Genomic DNA, 22,059 nt, shown 5'->3' on the forward strand with positions numbered 1-22,059 from the left:
GATATCGATTTTAGGTTAGTACATTTTAATTAGGTTAGTGTAGAGGAAAAAGTAAAATAAGGAAAAGGAAGAAAAGAGGAAGAAGGAAGAAGGAAGAAGAAGAAGAAAAAGAATGAGAGGAAAAAGGAAAATAAGAAGAGGAAGAAAGGAGAAGAAGAGGAGAGGAAAAGAAGAGGAGAAATAAATAAGAAGAAGAAAAAGAAGAAAAAGAAGAGGAGAAGAAGAAAGGAATAGAGGAGAAGAAGAAAAAATAGGAAAAAAATTCTATTTTTTCTTCTTGTGCTCTATTCCTTTCTTCTTCTTCTTCCTTCTTCCTTCTTCCTTCTTCCTCTTTTCTTCCTTTTCCTTAATTATTTTCCTTTCTCGAGGGAGAAGAAGAAAAAGAAGAGGAGAAGAAGAAAGAAAGGAATAGAGGAGAAATAAATAAGAAGAACAAAAAAGAAGAAAAGGAAGAGGAGAAGAAGAAAGGAATAGAGGAGAAGAAGAAAAAATAGAAAAATTCTATTTTTTCTTCTTCTCCTCTATTCCTTTCTTCTTCTCCTCTTTTTTTTCTTCTTTTTTTTCTTCGATCTTCTCCTCTATTCCTTTCTTCTTCTCCTCTTTTTATTTCTTCTTCGTTTTCTTATGTTTTATCGGGTCTGTCGCCCTCAGGCTGCTCGCCTTCGCCCTCGCCGCCCCTTGAGATAACTTCGACATACATGAGGGGCGGTTGATATATATACCCCCTCTCGACCGTGATTACCTATACAACGGCAGCACCCCCCTCGGCCCTCTCGCTCGACCAAAACTCTCGAGGCCACCCAAATTTACCAAGTTAAAAGAGCGTTGTCGTCGAGGCCACCCCAAACCCTTGAAGCGTTGTGTCGAGGCGATCCCAAACCCTAGAGAAGCAGCGTCGAGGCCACTAACATGATTCCTTATTGTGATTAGCTAGCTAGCTCTACGTTTGCCACTAATATATATATATATATATCCATCTGTACCATGTTTGAATAATAATTGACATATTGTAAATATTTGCAGAAACTATGGAGCACTCCCGAGACGAAGCAACAGAAGTGATGTTGGGGCACATAATCACACAAGGAAGTGATGAAGTTGCGTCATATCTCAATGACACCGATGGTCAGCTGGAAGGACTGGGTGAAGAAGAGGGCTATGTTCATGATGGCTTCGGCCCATTAATGCCGGTACAAGAAGAGGGCTATGTTCATGATGGCTCCGGTGACACAATGGAGGTACAAGAAGGAGACCGTGCTGACTGCTCCGATGACCGAACCGAGTCCGGCCAGGTATATATATATTAGTTAAGCCCGTGCTGACTAGTTAATTGATGCATCCATTGTTTTGGTATATTTACACATATTAATTACTCTCGTCTTTCTTCCTTTTAATTTCTAGCCCTCCAGATCGTGCACAACTTTGGTAAGTAGACGAGGCCCGAAGAAAAAGTTGAGCTCAGATGAAAGGTTTGAGATCATAGAAATCGCGCCCGACGGCGAACCGATTGAACCCATCCGGACAAAAACGCATTTTCTGCTCAGTGCGGGGTTCTTGTTAGGGACAAGATCCCGATCAGCATCCAGCAATAGTATAAGCCTAAGGACAACCCTGAGGTGTCTTATGTCAATGATATGCAGAAAGAAGATCTTTGGACTCAGCTGAAGGCAAATTTCACCCTATCGCCAGAGGAGGTTCCGGAGAAGTCAGTTAAACATCAATTAATCAAGTCTTGTGCTCTTAAGAAGATGGCAACCCTATTCAGGAGGTGGAGGAAAGAGTTGAACCATTTTGTCGGAAAAAAAAGACACCAGAATTCATCGGCAGATATGAGAAGATCAAAGATCACTGGCCCGCATTTGTGGCCCACAAGACATTGGAAAAGAGTAAGAAGATGTCGGCGACGAACAAGCAAAATGCTGCGAAGAAGAAGCTTCACCAGCGCACGGGGTCAGGTGGCTACCTCAAAGCCCGGCCTAAGTGGTCCAAGGAGGAGAATGATTTGCTTGAAAAAGGGATCGAACCAGAGACAGTGAGATGGCCAGACCGTTGCCGGACTTGGTACTTCGGGGCTGGCGGAACCTTGGACCATGTATCAGGGGAGTGCCGTTGGATGGACGAGCAACTGCAAATACCCCTCAAGAACCTTCGACACTATATCAATGCAGCGCAGCAAGGGACGTCCGTTCCAGACAGGGAGAAGGACGATCTCACAATGGCCCTCGGGAATCCTGAGCACCCTGGACAGACACGAGGCACGCCAGGCTCCATTCCGTGGAAGGTTGGTTTTCCGGACGCAGGGGGTTACAAAACCCACGAGAGGAGGAAGAAACTGGAGCAGGGCCAACTGCAGGCGCTGCACGAAAGGGTAATGCGGCTAGAGGAACGAGAAGCAGCAGATCATAGCAAACGACCTGCCGAAGCTTCCCCCGAAGCTACCCCGCTGTGGGAGTCCTGGATTAGGGGGTGTCCGGATAGCCGGACTACCATCATCAGCCGAACTATCATCGGCCGGACTATCATCATCGACCGGACTCCAAGACTATGAAGATACAAGATTGAAGACTTCGTCCCGTGTCCGGTTGGGACTTTCCTTGGTGTGGAAGGCAAGCTTGGCGATACGGATACGTAGATCTCCTACCATTGTAACCGACTCTATGTAACCCTAGCCCTCTCCGGTGTCTATATAACCGGATGGCTCTAGTCCGTAGGACAACAACAACCATTACAATCATACCATAGGCTAGCTTCTAGGGTTTAGCCTCCTTGATCTTGTGGTAGATCCACTCTTGTAAACATCCACAATATCAATATCAATCAAGCAGGACGTAGGGTTTTACCTCCATCAAGAGGGCCCGAACCTGGGTAAAACATCGTGTCCCTTGTTTCCTGTTACCATCCGCCTAGACGCACAGTTCGGGACCCCCTACCCGAGATCCGGGTTTTGACACCGACATTGGTGCTTTTATTGAGAGTTCCTCTGTGTCGTCACCGATAGGCTTGATGGTCTCTTCAATCGACAACGACGCAGTCCTGGGTGAGACTTTTCTCCCCGGACAGATCTTCGTATTCGGCGGCTTCGCACTGCGGGCCAACTCACTTGGCCATCTGGAGCAGATCGAAAGCTACGCCCTTGGCCGTCAGGTCAGGTTTGGAAGCCAAAACTTCACGGCCGATATCCGCGGGGACTTGATCTTCGATGGATCTGAGCCACAGCCGAGCGTGCCGCGCTGTCACGATGGGCACGACCTAACTCTGTCGCCGGACAGCACCTTGGAGGCCGCACATGAATCCGCTCCAACCCATAGTCTGGAGCCAATTGCTCAGATCGAGGACGGATGGCTGGACACCGCCTCGGGAGCTGCAACTTCTACGGCGATGGAGCCGAACACTTACCTTGTCCCGCATAAAGCTCATGACTCCGAGGTGTCGGACTCTCTGCCGGACTCCGAACCTCCTGCGCCCCTGCCGGTCGAATCCGGCTGGGCACCGATCATGGAATTCACCACTGCGGGCATCTTTCAGCACTCACCCTTCAGCGATATCTTAAATTCGCTGAAGCATCTCTCGCTATCCGGAGAGCCCTGGCCGAACTACGGCCAGGATGGTTGGGATGCGGACGACGAAGAAATTCAGGGCCCACCCACCACCCACTTCGTAGCCACCGTCGACGATCTAACCGACGTACTCGACTACGACTGGGAAGACATCGACGGTATGGACGACGATGCCGGAGACTATCAAGAACCAGTGCCTACAGGACACTGGAAGACCACCTCGTCATACGACATATATATGGTGGACACCCCAAAAGATGGGGACGGCGAAGAAGCAACGGAGGCCGATTCCTTAAAGAAACAGCCCAAGCGCCGGCATCAGCGGCGCCACTCTAAATCCCACCACAGCAAGAATAGAGATTCCGGCACAGGAGATAATAACACCCCAGAAAGTGCCGAAGACAACCCCCTCCAGCACGATCCAGCGCAGGAGGAGGCAGAAGCAAGCCCTCACGAGAGGGCGGCAGACGAAGAGGTCCAGGATGATAATTACTTACCTCCCTCCGGATAGGAGGCAAGCCTCGACGACGACGAATTCGTCGTGCCTGAGGATCCCGTCAAACAAGAGCGTTTCAGACGCAGGCTAATGGCCACGGCAAACAGCCTAAAGAAAAAGCAGCAATAGCTTCAAGCTGATCAAGACCTACTGGCTGACAGATGGACCGAGGTCCTCGCGGCCGAAGAGTATGAACTCGAACGCCCCTCCAAAAGTTACCCAAAACGCAAGTTGCTCCCCCGACTAGAGGAGGAAGCGTACAAATCTGCATCACCAGCGCACAATACGGCAGACCGACCACCTCGTGGCCGCGACAGAGAGGCATGCAAGCCCTCCACCAAAACCGTACCCCAGCATCGCTCAAAAAGCATGAAGCCACGGGGGAACGCGCCGGACTTGCGGGATATATTGGAGGACAAGGCAAGACAATCCAGATCTATCTATGGATCACGTGGGCGCCCCAAGACCCACGACAAATACCGTCGCGCCGGATACAACTACTCCGGCCGGGCCGAACACAGCAGACAACGCTCTCTCGAGCTACGTCGCGATATTGCTCAATACAGAGGCGCCGCACACCCACTATGCTTCACTGACGAAGTAATGGATCATCAAATCCCTGAAGGGTTTTAACCCGTTAATATCAAATCCTATGATGGCACAACAGACCCCGCGGTTTGGATTGAGGATTATATCCTCCATATACATATGGCCCGCGGCGACGATCTTCACGCCATCAAATATCTCCCGCTCAAGCTTAAAGGACCAGCTCGGCATTGGCTTAACAGCCTGCCCACAGAGACAATTGGATGCTGGGAAGACCTGGAAGCCGCATTCCTCGACAACTTCCAGGGCACGTATGTGCGACCACCGGACGCAGATGACCTAAGCCACATAATCCAGCAGCCAGATGAATCGGCCAGGCAATCCTGGACACGGTTCTTAACAAGGAAAAATCAAATCGTCGTCTGTCCGGATGCAGAGGCCCTCGCTGCCTTCAAACATAACATCCGTGACGAGTGGCTGGCCCGGCACCTAGGACAGGAAAAGCCGAAATCCATGGCAGCCCTCACATCACTCATGACCCGCTTTTGTGCGGGAGAGGATAGCTGGCTAGCTCGCAGCAACAACCTCAGCAAAAACACTGGCAGTCCGGATACCAAGGACCGCAATGGCAGGTTGCGTCGAAACAAAAACAAACGCCGCATTAACGGCGACAGCAATGAGGATACGGCAGTCAACGCCAGATTCCGAGGCTCCAAGCCCGGTCAACGGAAGAAGCCATTCAAAAGAACCACTCCGGGGCCGTCCAATTTGGACCGAATACTCGACCGCTCCTGTCAAATACATGGAACCCCCGAAAAGCCAGCTAACCACACCAACAGAGATTGTTGGGTATTCAAGCAGGCAGGCAAATTAATCGCCGAATACAATGACAAGGGGCTACACAGCGATGACGAGGAAGAGACCCGGCCGCCGAACAACAGAGGACAAAAGGGATTCCCCCCTCAAGTTCGGACGGTAAACGTGATATACGCAACGCATATACCCAAGAGGGAGCGGAAGCGTGCACTAAGGGACGTATACGCGATGGAGCCAGTCGCCCCAAAATTCAACCCATGGTCCTCTTGCCCGATCACTTTCGATCGAAGAGACCATCCGACCAGTATCCGCCATGGCGGATTCGCCGCATTGGTTTTAGACCCAATCGTCGATGGATTTCATCTCACGAGAGTCCTGATGGACGGCGGCAGTAGCCTGAACCTGCTTTATTAGGATACAGTGCGCAAGATGGGCATAGACCCTTCAAGGATTAAACCTACAAAGACAACCTTCAAAGGCGTCATACCAGGTGTCGAGGCCAGTTGTACAGGCTCAGTCACACTGGAAGTGGTCTTCAGATCCCCGGATAATTTCTGAAGCGAGGAGTTAATCTTCGACATAGTCCCGTTCCGCAGTGGCTATCACGCTCTGCTCGGACGAACCGCGTTCGCAAAATTCAACGCGGTGCCGCATTATGCATACCTTAAGCTCAAGATGCCAGGCCCTCGTGGAGTCATCACGGTCAATGGAAACACGGAACGCTCCCTCCGAACGGAGGAACATACAGCGGCTCTCGCGGCAGAAGTACAGAGCAGCCTTTTGAGGCAATTTTCGAGTCCGGCCGTTAAATGACCGGACACGGCCAAACGCGCCCGGAGCAACATCAACCAAGACCACCTGGCACCTTCCGAGCACGCGTAGCAATGCGGCCTCAACCCCAGCCCTCGCACAATTGTAAGACAAACTCTCCGCGTACATAATTACGCCCTGGAGATACCATGGGCATAGGGGGAGAGGCACAACCACAACAGACCCAGAGTGCGGTTCGACCACACCAGGGGCTCCCAAGTGTGTCGCTCTTTTTATCTTTTATTTCTCTCTTTTTTATAAAGAACTCTGTCCGGCGGCGAACCTGCCGAACTCATGATGCAACAGCCAGGGAGGGACAAAGGCCGCGACGAACACTCAGGTGGTCTCCATTACGAGCATTAAATTTGTTAAATACACCATTCCGCGGCCTACCCCTGGAGGGAGACGCCTTTAATTCGTCCAATCCCTTGCTTTCCGCACTATTTGTATCATTCCGCACTCATAGCAGCTCTTCTCGAATAAAATGCAGCACTTTTTGCCCATAATTGCATTACCTTATATATATATATGTTCATTTACGACATGTTGCATCCGTACATTTTGGTACGGCCAAATACACCAGGGGCTTATGTTCCCCGCATTATGGTGTGATAAAGTCCGAACACTTTCACAAGTGCGGCACCCCGAACTTATAGCATTATATGAATCGGCTCCGAATCATGTCTTGGGTCAATAGTTGGGTTTGCCCGGCTCCCATGTTTGGCACCTTACGTTCCGTTCTATCGGCTAAGGTAGCACTGGGAGAACCACTGCGATTGCGCCCCGGTTGAGCCGAGTTAACGCCTCAGTCGAGAAAGCTAAAACTGACTGTCATGATAAGGCGAGAGACTGGTCGCTGTTCAAGAGGTCCTTTCGGGTCCTTAAAGACCTACGCCGCTTCGAGCGAAGTTCCGGATAATGTCCGACGAAGGCGTGGATAGCGCCCCGAATTCGGTCTTCCGAATACTAGGGGCTTCGCCGAAATTTAAAATTATAGAATTCTATGGCTAAGTGAGAGTGTTCAAGCACTATAAGTCCGGTTGCCTTGTTTGTTGTGTTGAGCGCCTCCCTAGATGGACCCAAAAATGGGAACAAGAGCGCTCAAGTTTATCCCGAACACCCCAGCACTCGTGGCATGGGGGCTGAAGCCGACGACTTGCCATCTCTCAGATTTAATAAACGGCCGCACAGAAGGTAATATTTTAAATTAACAAGCGTTGCTTAGCGCATATGAACAAAGTTTTCAGCGCACAGGATAACACATTGCGAATTTACACAATAATTACATCCCTGGGGCACTCATCCGCAATTTTGCGGGCACCCTTCAGGACAGCCTTATAGTACATCTCGGGCGTACGATATTCCTTGCCTGCTGGTGGCGCGTCAGTGATTAGCTTCTCCGCATCCAGCTTGCCCCAATGCACCTTTGCGCGGGCAAGGGCCCAACGAGCACCTTCAATACAGGTGGAACACTTGATAACCTCCACCCAGGGGCACGCATCCACCAACCGTCGCACGAGACCGAAGTAGCTCCCAGGCATGGCCTCTCCAGGACATAGCCGGACTATGAGGCCCTTCATGGCCTGCTCGGCCACCTTGTGGAGCTCGACCAGCTGCTTCAGCTGGTCGCTAGGGGGCACCGGATGGCCGGCCTCAGCATACTAAGACCAGAAGACCTTCTCCGTTGAGCTCCCCTCCTCGGCTCGGTAGAATGCGGCGGCATCAGACACGCTGCGAGGCAGATCTGCAAACGCCCCTGGAGAGCTCCGAATTCGGGTAAGTAACACGTAATTTACATTCACATGCTTGCTTTGCATGAAAAATGCCTTACCCGCCGCTATCTTTCTCACCAACTCAATCTCCTGAAGGGACTTATGGGCATCGGCCTTGGCAGTCTTGGCACTTTCGAGAGCCGAGGCAAGCTCGGACTCTCGAGTCTTTGAGTCACGCTCCAAACTCTCATGCTTTTCCATGAGAGCCTGGAGCTCTTGCTGAACCACCGCCACCCGCGCCTCCTGCTTTTCTCGCTCTGCCCGTTCCGCGGCCGCATTGCATTCGGCCGCAGACACGGCCTCCTTCAGGGTCGCCACCTCATTCGTGGCCCCTGCAGTACCCATGTTATCCTTGTTATTTTTTGTTGCAACCTAAATCCTTTTCTATAAGGTACAAGTTCAAAGTGGTGTTACTCACCTTCTTTGTCCTGGAGCTGCTTCTTGGCGCGGCCGAGCTCTTGCTCGGACCGCTCGAGCTCCTGCTTCAAAGCACCAACCTCCGCAGTCAGTGCGGCAGAGGTCAGCAGCGCAGCCTGCAACCCATATTGACATAATTTTTTAGCACCCCTGCGTATATCTTCTTTTTTTTCAGATCCTCGGTCCGGTTTTTCTTTCCGAACACCGAACCGAGGATCAGGGGCTACTGTCTATGCGGTATTACATTGCATATTTTTTAACTTCTTACCTCAATGCCTGATAGAAGGCTACTGCAGGCTTCGGTCAGCCCACTCTTGGCAAGCTGTACCTTCTGAATCACCGCACTCATAATAGTGCGGTGTTCTTCCTCGATGGAAGCGCTCTGCAGCGCCTCCAACAAATTGTCCGGCGCTTCCGGTTAGACGGAAGCCGCCGGCGTCACGGTCTTGCCCTTCGTGCGAAGGGGCCGCCGGCCGGACTCCAGAACTACTGCGGGTTCTGATATGGAGTCCGGCGCAAAGTCCGGGAGGACGCCTTGTGGCGCCTCCGGAGCCTCCCCCTGATGGGTCCCTTCTTGGGATCCCACCTCGGCGTCCTCGGTGTCGCGAGGGGTGGAGGCGGTCGGGATGGAGTCTACATCCGACGGAGCCAACGACCCGCTCGATGAAGCGGGGAGATCATCATTGGCCGGACTACAGGCAGCATGCGGCATCAGAATGACACTATGTGACACAGAAAAAGAAATTATAAATCACTCAGGAATCCGGATACTTACGATCTCGCTGGAGGCCTGGCCCTTGAAGGCCATTCTTCCTCGCCAACGTTGATGTTGGCGGAGCTGTCCGGGGGAATAGTCCTTCCCCTCTTGGACCCTTCGGCCTCCCCTGTTGGGGAAGCCTTGCTCTTCCTCTCTCCCTCCTCTAGGAGAGAGTCCTCTTTCTCCTCCTTGTTTTCGGGGGAGGAGTCCGCCCCGGAGTCGTCGGACACCTGAAAACGGGAACTCTTTCGAGCACCCGTGGCCTCCTTCTTGGCCTTCTTCTCCGGCACCACGTGCGGTGCCGGAACCAGCAGCCTCGCTAGATGGGCGTCTACTGGGTTTTCTGGCATGGGAGCCGGGCAGATAATCTGCTCCGCCTTCCTCATCCCTGTCAAAGGAAAAGGGGAAATTAAAACCCGCATAGAGTCAAACTATGAAAAGCAAGTGTCCCGTAAAGGGGTAGAATCACTTACCTCGTCGGCTTGGCGCTGCGAGCGAAATCCGCGATCTTCAGTCGCGGATGCGGGGGCTTCGGCGCCCTTAAACAGCACCCTCCAGGCGCCTTCGTACGTCGTGTCGAAGAGCCCGTTCAGCGCCTGGTGCTGTTCCGGATTGAATTCCCACAGATTGAATGCCCACTCTTGGCATGGGAGAATCCGGCGGACGAGCATGACTTGGACCACGTTAACCAGCTTGAGCTTCTTCACCAGCTTCTGGATACAGGCTTGGAGTCCCGTCAGCTCCTCCGAACTACCCCACAGCAAGCCCTTCTCTTTCCAGGAGGTGAGCTGCGTGGGGATACCAGATCTGAACTCGGGGGCCGCCGCCCACTTAGGGTTGCGCGGATCGGTGATATAGAACCACCCCGATTGCCACCCCTTGACAGATTCCACGAAGGCCCCTTCGAACCAAAGGACATTGGGCATCTTGCCCAACATGGCGCCTCCGCACTCCGCTTGAGTGCCCTTCACTACCTTCGGCTTGACATTGAAGGTCTTGAGCCACAAGCCGAAGTGGGGCTGGATGCAGAGGAAGGCCTCGCACACGACGATAAACGCCGAGATGTTGAGGATGAAGTTCGGCGCCAGATCATGGAAATTCAGGCCGTAGTAGAACATGAGCCCCCGGACAAAGGGGTGAAGTGGAAAGCCCAGTCCGCGAAGGAAGTGGGGAAGAAAAACGACTCTCTCATGGGGCCTGGGGGTGGGGATGAGCTGCCCCTTGTCAGGCAGCCGGTGCGCAATGTCGCCGGACAGGTAGCCGGCGCTGCACAGTCTTTTAATGTGCTCCTCCGTAACGGAGGAGGTCATCCACTTGCCTCCCGCTCCAGACATAACTGGGGAAGGTTGAGACGAGATGTGCGGGCTTGGGCGCTGGAGCTCGAGTGCGCGGAGATGGATAAGCAAAGGAGGAAGAAGGCGTAGGTGAAAAGGTGAATCCTTATCCCTTATATGGGCGGGCGAAGTCTATGCGTCCCCCAACGGCCTGGTAAAACTCGCTTATCCCCCAAGCGTCACCATCAATGGCGCGGTTGGGTTACCCACATCCATATTGATGAGAATCCCAGATTAAGGGGGAACACGATCTCTGCTTCGACAAGACGTGCCAAGGAAACCGCTTCGCTAAAATGCGCTGAGGTGGTAGAGTAAGAAACTATTCAAGTAATGGCTCGGTAGTGGCGTGACGTCATGCCGCAAAAAACGTCAGCAGATTGAACTTGTGTATATATTATTCTCTCTACGGTGGAATGTGGAATTTATTTTGCAGAGCCGGACACTATCCTGGTGTTCACAATCTTCTATCATTCGGAGGAGGAACCCGCCTTGCAATGCCAAGCAATATACGCGCCGGACTTATCGTCATTGAAGCCTGGTTCAGGGGCTACTGAGGGAGTCCTGGATTAGGGGGTGTCCGGATAGCCGGACTACCATCATCAGCCGAACTATCATCGGCCGGACTATCATCATCGACCGGACTCCAAGACTATGAAGATACAAGATTGAAGACTTCGTCCCGTGTCCGAATTGGACTTTCCTTGGCGTGGAAGGCAAGCTTGGCGATACGGATACATAGATCTCCTACCATTGTAACCGACTCTATGTAACCCTAGCCCTCTCCGGTGTCTATATAAACCGGATGGCTCTAGTCCGTAGGACAACAACAACCATTACAATCATACCATAGGCTAGCTTCTAGGGTTTAGCCTCCTTGATCTCGTGGTAGATCCACTCTTGTAAACATCCACAATATCAATATCAATCAAGCAGGACGTAGGGTTTTACCTCCATCAAGAGGGCCCGAACCTGGGTAAAACATCGTGTCCCTTGTTTCCTGTTACCATCCGCCTAGACGCACAGTTTGGGACCCCCAACCCGAGATCCGCCGGTTTTGACACCGACACCCGCCATCCCAGCGGAGAAGCAGCGTGGCTTCCACTGAGCTGCTTCAGCCGGAGCATGTCTTGACGGCTCCTGCCAGCTATCCCGTGGATGCTATCAGGGAGTCTCAACATTGCCACATTATGGCGCGATGGATGAATTTGAAGGTCAAGGCGGCTGTTGGCTCTGTTTATCCTACTGGATCCGGAGCAACTTATCACTGTCGGCCGATTCTAGAAGGATATGCTAAGGTGATGGTGGATGAAATAACGGAGGGATTTGAGGACCTCCTGCTTCCACCCTACCGCTGAAGGGGAGACTAGGCTGGGTTCTGCTCTGAAGACTCCATGCCTATGGCGGAAGGAGCTCATCAACCTTCCGAACTGGACGCCTACGCCTCCTCCTCCTCCTCCGGCGAGTTAGGGCACTCCGCCTCCTCCACCGCCTCCTCCTCCGGCGAGTGACGATCAGGGCAGGCGTGGCGGCACTCCGCCTCCTTCTCCGGCGCGTGGCGGCACTCCGTCTCCTTCTCTGCCTGCGCCGGCGCTCCCGAGCAGCCAGCAGGCTCCTCCTTCTCCGCCTCGCCAGCAAGGGTGGAAGAGACCCGCCGCGGCCCCGGCTGCTCCGGCGCGTCGTACTCCTTCTCCTCCGCCTCGTAAGCAAGCACGAAAGAAGACAGACGCCGCAGCCGCTCCGTCTGCTCCGATTGACCTCTATTTCTCGTAAAGTGCTTGTGGCAGGAACAAGGGAATGATTTCTGTGGATACTACGTGTGCGAGTTCATCCACAACGCGACTTTGAAAAACAAGCGGGGCTACTCTAAAAGACAATATGAAGTGCGTAAGCAATAATATTCATAATTTCATTTTATTACACCATCATTTCTGTCGAGTTTCATTCATATATATGTATTAATTAACCCCCTTCTTCAAATTAGACGTGGCAGATGCGGAATGAACTCCTAGAACCAGATCGCATGAACGCAATTCAAGAGGAATTGGCGGGATTCTTTCTTGACCACGTCATCAATAAAGCCGGAGAATACCATGTGGACATTGATTTCAATTGCTAGGGGATTGTAATTAAGAGATCTTATACATATTGTACATGTATGTAGCCAGTAGCGTCGGATACATGATACGAAAACTTGTTGTTTGACCAATCTCTCGGAGAAGGAGAGGTCGATCGATCACTTCTCTCGGTATGCATGACGAACTTCTGTACTCAATGGTTCTCTCGATCACTTATGTATATAGTACGTAGCGTCGACCAAGCACGGACATAAGAGATCACACTTCTCTCTATTAATTAGCTAGCTAACACAATATATGAAACACCTAAATTAACCCCCCAAAACCCCCAACCCCCCCTCCTTTCAAAAAAAAACCCAGCCACTAGAATGCTGACGCGTGGATGCCTTTTGGTCCCGGTTGGTGCCACCAACCGGGACCAAAGGCCCCCTGACTGGGCTCGGCGCACAGGGCCACGTGGAGGCACATTGGTCCCGGTTCGTGTTTGAACCGGGACTAATGGGTGAAGGTATTAGTAACGACCCATTAGTCCCGGTTCATGAACCGGGACTATTAGCTGTTTTTCTACTAGTGTTTTGTCTATGTATCCACACATGTATCAAGTTTCCGTTTAATATAATTCTAGCATGAATAATAAACATTTATCATGATATAAGGAAATATAAAATAACAATTGTAATATTGCCTCTAGGGCATATTTCCTTCAGTCTCCCACTTGCACTAGAGTCAATAATCTAGATTACATTGTAATGATTCTAACACCCATGGAGTCTTGATGTTGATCATGTTTTGCTCGTGAAAGAGGCTTAGTCAACGGGTCTGCAACATTCAGATCCATATGTATTTTGCAAATCTCTATGTCTCTCTCATTTACTTGATCACAAATGGAGTTCAAGCATCTCTTGATGTGTTTGGTTCTTTTGTGAAATCTGGATTCCTTCGCTAAGGCAATTGCTCCAGTATTGTCACAAAATATTTTCATTGGACCTGATGCACTAGGTATTACACCTAGATCGGATATGAACTCCTTCATCCAGACTCCTTCATTTGCTGCTTCCGAAGCAGCTATGTACTCCGCTTCACACATAGATCCCGCCACGATGCTCTGCTTGGAACTGCACCAACTGACAGCTCCACCATCCCATTGTTACATTGGAGCTTGATATGGAGCCTTCTAAGGGCGTCTGGAATCTGAGCCGTCGGATTGTCCGTCCAAACAAATCCCAAATGTCAAATCTTTTGATGAAACGATCCAGGCAGTTGGATCAACTGTGATGTGATAACCAATGAATAGTGCCCATATTTCCACACCCATGTTGTTGCACCGGCTCTCAGTGACATGCGGGACCTAGGCGGTGTGGGCCCTTGCTATCATCGACCGCAGAGGTTGGCATGTCTAGTGTTGGTCGTTGTGTGCGCATGAGGCGTGCCACCGCTTGTTATTTTCAGTGCTCGCCAAGGGTAGTTCCGGCATTTCACGTAATCCTATGCCAAGTGGATTATCCCGATACGTTTCCCCATCCCCAATTCAGGGTTTCCTCACTTCTCTCTCTCCCTCGCGACAATACTGTCGCGGCCCCCCTCCCCTTCTCAGTTGTGCTCTCCCCTCTCTTGCTCCCCTCACCTCGCCTCTTCACCAATCACATTCCTCTCTTAGCTGCGCTGCAGTCGCCATTAAGGATCTGCTGCCGACACCGGCTCTCCCCCTCGAGCTCACCTGCCACATTGTCGGGGAAGAGGAAGCTGGCGCTGCTCTTCCCGGAGGAGCGTGTCGTCGTGCCGTTGACGGGAGGAGCCCAGGCGGGGCGACATGAGGAGGCCAGCGGAGCGCGCCATCGCCATGTGGAGCTCGTGCCATCACCGTCGTCACCCACGGGGGACAGCACAAGTTGCTGGTGGATCGGGGTTTCTCGTGGCTGGATCAAGGTCTGAGTGCCGTGCTTAGTCGCTGTCGTTGTTGCCGTATTCGCCACACCTCAGGTGCCTCCTCATAGCTCTTTCACTCCTTCCTCTGTTCTTTGCCATTGAGCTTATGGGGTGTTGCTTCCATCCACGTTTGCGTCGGACGCATGGATGTATAGCGGCGCAGAGCTGGATATGGGCTACGGGGGCGTGGATGTGGAGCAGCGCCCGAACAGATCTAGAGCGGTTCCGAAGCAGCGGAGCAACGGATCTGATGAGTCGGAGCAGCATAGCGGCGCCGGAGCCTCCACATCGTCGTTGTCCTCACGCATCCACACATGGTACGACCTCTCTCTTTTCCACGCCGAGTACTTGCAACAGTACGGCCTCTCTTTTCCATGCATGGTACTTGCAGTAGTTCTTGATCAGTAGTACTTGAAGTAGTCGGATTGAGTTGTTCTTGATCCCGTAGTACTTGAAGTAGTCGGATTTAGTACTATCAGTAGTTGTTGATCCAGTAGAGTTTGGAGTTCCTGAATCCTTAATGGACACTTCCATTCTCCGTCTCTGCTCAGTCTCGCCCCTGAATCCTTAATGGACACCAAACAACAGAACTGCAGACTGCAGTTCCTGCCCAGCTAAAGATAGCAGTTCCTGCCAGGTCACTCTTGTGCTAAAGATAGCTCCCAAGTAAAGAAAGGATATGAGTATTTCCTATGCTTTCCTGTAGAGAATAGTTCTTGATCCAAGTCACTTTTGTTACTTTCTTAGTGAACTGAACGACCAAACTGAGTACTTTCTGTAGAGAATAGTTCTTGGTCACTCCTTATGCTAAACTGAGTAAACTGAACCAGAAGATACTTTCTGGGTCACTCTTGCAGTAGTTCTCGATCAAAGTAAATAAAGGAGTAAAAAATGTGAAGAAAGAACGCACGAAAGAATTTTTTTGTTATGTTTTCCTGTACTGCAAGTAGTTCTTGCAGTAGTTTGTAGAGTTCTTGCAGTAAAGAGAATTGTACTCTGGGGTAGTTCTTGATCCGATGCTTCCAATACAGAAGTGCTCCATTGTCTTGAGTAAACAAGAAAACCTCCGGTACCTAAGAGCATCTCCAGCCGTTGCGCCTCCCAGGAGGCATTTTTTTAGCCTCCTGGGGTTGGCCCGCGATATTTGTGACATTGGGGTCAAAAATTTCCCAGTCGTCGCCCCTCGCCATACTCTATCCGCAGCTCCCGCCGCAGCTCCTCCTCTCCTCTTGGCCGCCGCGCCCGCGCGGCCGCCAGCTCCTGCCGCAGCTCCTCCTCTCCGCCGCGCCCACACGGCCGCCAGCTCCTGCCATAGCTCCTCCTCCCCGCCAGCTCCTCCTCCCCGCAGCAAGGCCCCCGGCGAGCTCCTCCTCCCGGCCACAGCTCCTCTTCGACCTCGTCTGCACGACGGCGAGCGGGGAGGCAGGTGCTCCGCCTAGCCGCGAGCTCCGCCCCGGCCACGCTTCGCCCGGGCACAAGCTTGGCCCTGACCACGCTCCGCCCGGCCGCGAGCTCGGCCCCAGCCACGCTCCGCCCGGTCGCAGAGTTGCTCGCCCCGTCCCGTCCACGCCCGGCCACGAGCTCCGCCAGCGCTCGGGAGAGGAGAGAGGAAAAGAGAGGACAGAGGGGGAGAGAGGGAGGTGGGAGACTGAGGGTGGGCCAACACCGAGAAAAAGGAAGAGCCGGCACGCCCAGCTGCCCCCCGGGGGGCTGGGTTCGGGGTGGGAGTGCCGGCGTCGTTTTTCTCCAAAACCGGCGGAAAGTGTCGCTTCGAGGGCGCGAGTGGGATGATTTTTTGCCGCTGGTGCTAAAAATTGGCCTGGGGGGCGTTCTTGGGGACGTGGGTGGAGATGCTCTAACAGGTCACTTGCAAGCAATTGCTATAGAACAAAATTAACCAATCGATGTGGAGTCATTTACATGCAGGTGTAGGACTTGTCGTAGTTTTCTTCCAATCAGGAGTAGCAAGTGCAAACTAAATGAATCTTCCGTGGGACGCGGAGTATGTGATCGCGAGCTCACAGGAGCACGGAATCACACCCGTCCAGGATTGTTGTGAGATTCGGTGCATTGAATGGAGGTGTCAGTGGCCGGTTCATGCGCGATTGTGAAAAAATGGTATGCTCCCGTGTGCTCTCCTGACACATGGGCCCTGATTGAACGGAAGCTTGGACGTCGTCGACGGCCAGAGACCCGAACCGTGGCTCTAGATGTCGCCGGAGTCCTGATCCGTGGACCAGATCACCGGCTGCCGGTAGCGCCGTCTGGGTGGGGCAGTAAATGCGTTTAGGTGCGGCGCTTGGTGCCAGGGCAGAAAAGTTGGGTTAGGTATGCTTCCCAGCCGGCGGGACGGTGAGGAAATCTAGTGCGCCGGCGGTGGCTGCGCTACCAAGAGGCTCAGAAGTTCAGCGGCGGCCATAGAGTTCCTGATGCAACCTATAAACAGGTCAAAATCTGGAAGACTGGCCCCTTTTCTGTTTTGACTGGATTCGGTTAATCTTAGATAACTGCAGTTTGCCGTCCTGAAAATTTGTGTCGATTCTGTAGAACATTCCTAGAGGAGGTGAATGAAAACAACGACAGTGTGGAGCCGATTCGGTTCCCGGTGAGCGTGCCGGCAGATGTTGATCTGCCATCGCGGGCAGCTTCAAGTGGGCACGGCCAGATCTGCCTTGAAGACGTCGCTGCAGAGGCAGTAAGCGGAGGGAAGACTCAGGGTTCAGAGCAGTCGACAGAGCAAATGGACCCAAAAACTCCAGGTTGGACACAAAGGTACGAATGATTTCAGTTGAAATGCATGATGAATTGCAGTTCCGGTATTTCAATAAGCTGATAAAAATATATATTGTCAGTAGAAGAATCTAACATCTAACAGGTTCAGTGCAGAATCTTTATTTTGTTTTTCTGAAATAGTATACTGGATTCTGCATTCAACCATGAACCAAACATGTGTTACCTGTCATGTAGTGCGAATTTGTGATGCAAATTAGGCGTGGTGATAATTTAGACAGTTAGATGCCTACTTTGACAGTCAGACATAATGCAGATTCAGAAAAAAATAAACAAACATCTCATGTGTACTTGTTTGCCGTGAGAGCAGAGTGCGTGTGGGTGCTGCTGCTCTAGGCAGGGCTCCTTGTGCAGACAGGGTGACAGCCTTCAAAAAAACCGTACGGCAATTTGCAAAGGATCCAGGGGACATTGTGATTGTGCCAAAGATAGGAACAAGTTTCGACACGCTCGGTGAAGCCTACGACTTTTACAATTTATATTCTTGGGAGAAAGGATTTGGCATTAGATATGGAAAGAGCATGCTAAATGTGAACCGGACGAAGTGCATGCAAGAGATAGTGTGTGGATGTGCGGTATGGTAAATCATTTTAGAACTTAAGAAGCATGGTTATTACTTGTATAATGAAATGGAAATACATGAACTGTACTGACTATGCATCTTCTTGCTCTTTTGTGTCTGTAGGGGAAGCCAATCGTTAAAAATACACAATCTTGTCGCCGTCAATGCCCAACACTCATAAGGCTGTCGCGTTCCAAGGATAATGGGTGGTACTGTGCAGCCACATCCTGAAGGTGATTTATATGGCTTGGTTATCGGCACGTGTGCTCTGTTTTTTTAATGATTGAATTGTGGGTTACATCTAAAAGCTAATATGATGTCTCTCCGTTTATATTGCAATGTGCAGATAATGGACTTCATACGCGTCATGAAAATCCCAAAAAGCACATTGTGAAGAGGTGGCACGAGATGCAAGAGATATTCTTCCAGCACGCCTCACACAATACCAGAGGGACAATGCTCAAGAAAACCCATTCAGTTTCCGATATTTCAATATGTATATGCAAGCCATGGAGCTTGTCCAAATGGGAGACTGCAGCGTGGCAGCGTATCAACATTTGATTTCAATGTTCAGGCAATGTGCATCTGAAAATGAAGCCATTCACAGAAGTGCGAGATGGGTTGGGTTCGGAAGACAGGTTAGCAGACAATATAAAGGTTCCATTAACGCCGTGTGCAGGTACGGAAGGTACACAGATTACCATCCGCGATGGTGACTGCAACTCCGCAAACGAATCTGGAAATGTCCGAGCAACCTTATTGCTGCCAGCAAAGTGTGACCAGCCAAAAATGCTCCAAGGCCTGGGATGGTCGAATTCAGGTACTCTGGCTCTCTTCGAGGACATTCGGCCGTCTTCCTCGGCGTAGTGACGCAACACATTATTGTTCTCGTTCAGGGAAACGCAGATTCGGAGGCGTCAGTTAACCAGGGAGATGATCGTGTCCTTGTGAGAAGTGGGAGCTCAGTGGTTTCCTCGCTGTCTCTGCAGGTGTTTTAGCAAACCAGTGGTTGGTACTATTGGTTTTGCATGAACGAGAGCTGAAGAACGACTGCATTATTTGCAGGTAAGGGGTGGTCACGACGATGGCGAAGCACATGGATTACAAGAACTACATGGTGCACATGAGGAGCAAGCTTACGGTGATGCAGAGGAGGGTACGACGACCACGACCCTGGTGCTAATGAGTCCGACGAAGATTACACAGAATCAGACGATAGGTGTTTAGGAGACGAGGACGATGTGCAAGAGAGCAACCGCCGCTGCGCCAAGCGTGCTAGAATTAACTAAGAATCCGTATTGTAGGCCATCGCGTGTCAATGCAGCTATGGTAATGACGCCATTTCCTTGCTGATGAGTTGGACCAATCAAGACATCGTACTGTTCTGTTTAGTTCACCTGTAGCTTCAAATGGGCCCTGCTTCCTGCAGTTGTAAGCTTTTTGTTGTCGTACAAGCAGTGTGGTCTCTGATGTGGTACTTGAAGTGTGAGGGCTGGACCTAAAATGAACAAGCAAGATACAATAAATGAGTAAACGGCTCAGTTGGCACATAATCGAGGACGGAACGGTCCAATCCGTCGTCCTCCGTCTGATCCGCCGCGTTGGTAACTGACGGAGTTAACTGATCAGTGGGCCATGTACCATTTCCGTAAATAACAGCAGGAGCACATACCTGAGGCTAGTCCTGGCCATCTCAGGCCCGGCCCTGACGGCCCACCCAGGCCCGGCCCTAAAATCCAGGGCCTAGGCCCGATGGGCTTGCCCATGGGCTGGGCTTGGGCCTGAGTTTTGAGCCCACCAGTAGGGCTTGGACGGGCTTGGGCTTGGCATATTGGCATTTTAAGGAAGAGGCCCGGCCCACGGCCCTAAGCCCTAAGGGCTTTTTAGGGCTTTTTACCAGATGGGCCGGGCTTGGGCTTGAAAAGTAGGCCCAGTGATAGGGCCCGGGAGGGCCTGGGCCTCAGTTTTCTGCCGTGGGCTTTTTCAGGCCCGGCCCAAGCCCGGCCCGGCCCGGCCCATGGCTAGATATACCTGAGGCTATATAGACTCAAGCACAGATCACAAGAAATATAAATGGTCCTGATTTCGGGATCCTATGAGCTCGGGCTCACATCAGCATTTTCGTCTTCTGTGCTCCTATTCAGCAAAATCTTTCTAGTAAAATCTTTTGCATTAGTGTAAACTTGAAATTTAGTGCTCTTATTCAGCAGAATCTTTTGTTAAATCTAAATAAATCTTTCAGTAAAACAAAATGAATCTTTTGCATTAACTAAATAGAGTACTCCCTGTGTACTGGAGTAGCAAGTGTAGCAGTATTATTGGAGTAATTTTTTTTAAGTTAAGTTGTGTAGTAGTGTACTTCTGCTTGCTCTTCTCTGAATCTTTTTAGTTGATTGAAACTTTTCATTCAATTCAAACTAAATGAATCTTTTCAGTTAAGTGATTCCTTTTTCTTCAACTAAAACTAAATGAATCTTTTAAATTAACTGAAATTTTTTATTCAATTAAGACTAAATGAGTCTTTTGCTGCGTATAAATACAGTTTGGTTAAAACTGAAATAATCTTTTGCATTAATTAACTAAATCTTTTCTTTAACTAAAACTAAATGATTTTTCAGTAAATAAAGTTTTGAATTAATTAAAATTAAATGAATTGCATCAGGAGTATCCTCCTTCTCTTGACTTCTCTTCTCTTTTATGCAAGTGCCCCAGCAGTATGAGTAGTTCTTGGAGTAGTTTAGTTTAGGGTGTAGTGTAGGACTTGCAAGTACTCCCCTTTTGCCCTCCATCATTTTCAGTTAATTAACTGAAACTTTTTTCAGTTAATCCTTGCTTGTAGGAGTGGCAGCACTACTTTCCTTGTTCTCTTCTCTTCTCTCCTATAAATTCATTCATCTCCTCTCCTACTACTCTCGTATCAGAGAATGATCATACAAATGGACGAAAAATACACGGGTAGAAATATACACATACAAATGGAGTATGGAGTAAAAAATCAAATGGAGTATGGAGTAAAAATTCAAATTTACTAAATATTCACTCATATCCTCTCTTCTCTAAATTCAGTCATATCCTCTTCTACTACTCTCATATCAGAGAATGATCATACATGGAGTAAAAATTCAAATGGATCTCTTATTGATTTGTCAATTTCACACTGATGATTTTGCTGTTGCTGATGTTCACACAATTGACCCAAGTCTTCTTAACTGCAGATTTGGCAGCTCCAACTCAACGGACAGCCCCACTCACTCCTTCTGCAACATAAGGTTTCCAGGCAAACCCTAATCTCCACTACTGATAATTTTTTTTCTACTGTCACCATCCATCTCTCACTGTTCTAAGTGGTTCTTGTGAAAGAGTTTTTTTTTCTGCATCCTTTATTTCTATTAGATGATTATTAGTACATCAAGAAGTTGTTGTAGCTTCCCCATCCTTTACTTGAACTCTGGGTGGATTTTTAATCAGATGTGATTTGCTTGACATGTGTAGATGTGTAGACCTTCCCCATTTTCTCTCAATATAGCCCATTGTTTCTAATTTGTATTCACTATAGTACTCTCAAGTTTGGTCATTATAATTACTGATTGTTTCCTGTTATACCTAAATTTATTGTTTTGAATTTCACTAATTTCTTTCCATGGCTTATATGTGATCAAATGCTCCAAATTATATATGAAACCTTCCTGTTCTACACAAGCTGAATTGTTTCCTGTGAGGCGGCTACTAGGAGTGATGCATATAGCATTGCTTGGGGAGTTGTGATTTAGTCATTGGCTATGGTCATTGGTATGATAGAAGCGTTACACAATGCATTGATGATAACACTACTATTCTCTCAAACTGGTAATATTGATCTATTTTCTTGAATGATGTAACGTTAACGAATAGCCATGCCGACATCAATTTGGTTTATAGTAGGTTCAAATGCATGTACTTATTTATGTATTTCCTTTTTTCAATTTTTAGTTATGCTAACTGAATATTACTTCCTAATTTGATTTATTCAGGGTGAATGCTTCTTTTGTCCTGTTCGCTTGGTCATCAAACAAACCATAACTTGCCTCAACCGATTTCCTTTTATGCTCGGTGAGCCCTTCTCTTCCGCGCTTTCCCCTGCTCTCTTTCCTTCCGTATCTCTAGGATTAGAACAATTGATGGGAAGGAGATACAGTACAATGATAGAACATGTAGATCCAGT

At 50.0% G+C, this 22,059-nt stretch overlaps 1 protein-coding gene across 1 annotated transcript; it reads left to right on the plus strand.

Annotated features, from left to right (window-relative positions):
- Window positions 1–18,388: 18,388 nt before the first annotated feature.
- LOC119280824 lies at window positions 18,389–19,271 on the plus strand. The gene is made up of 3 exons (XM_037561538.1): window positions 18,389–18,678; window positions 18,755–18,847; window positions 18,924–19,271. Exons 1-3 carry the CDS (start codon window positions 18,568–18,570, stop codon window positions 19,083–19,085), a joined length of 366 nt encoding a protein of 121 aa, XP_037417435.1. The 5' UTR covers window positions 18,389–18,567; the 3' UTR covers window positions 19,086–19,271.
- Window positions 19,272–22,059: the final 2,788 nt, after the last annotated feature.

The sequence above is a fragment of the Triticum dicoccoides genome, chromosome 3B (assembly GCF_002162155.2).
Source record: "Triticum dicoccoides isolate Atlit2015 ecotype Zavitan chromosome 3B, WEW_v2.0, whole genome shotgun sequence".
Classification (NCBI taxonomy): Eukaryota; Viridiplantae; Streptophyta; class Magnoliopsida; order Poales; family Poaceae; genus Triticum; species Triticum dicoccoides.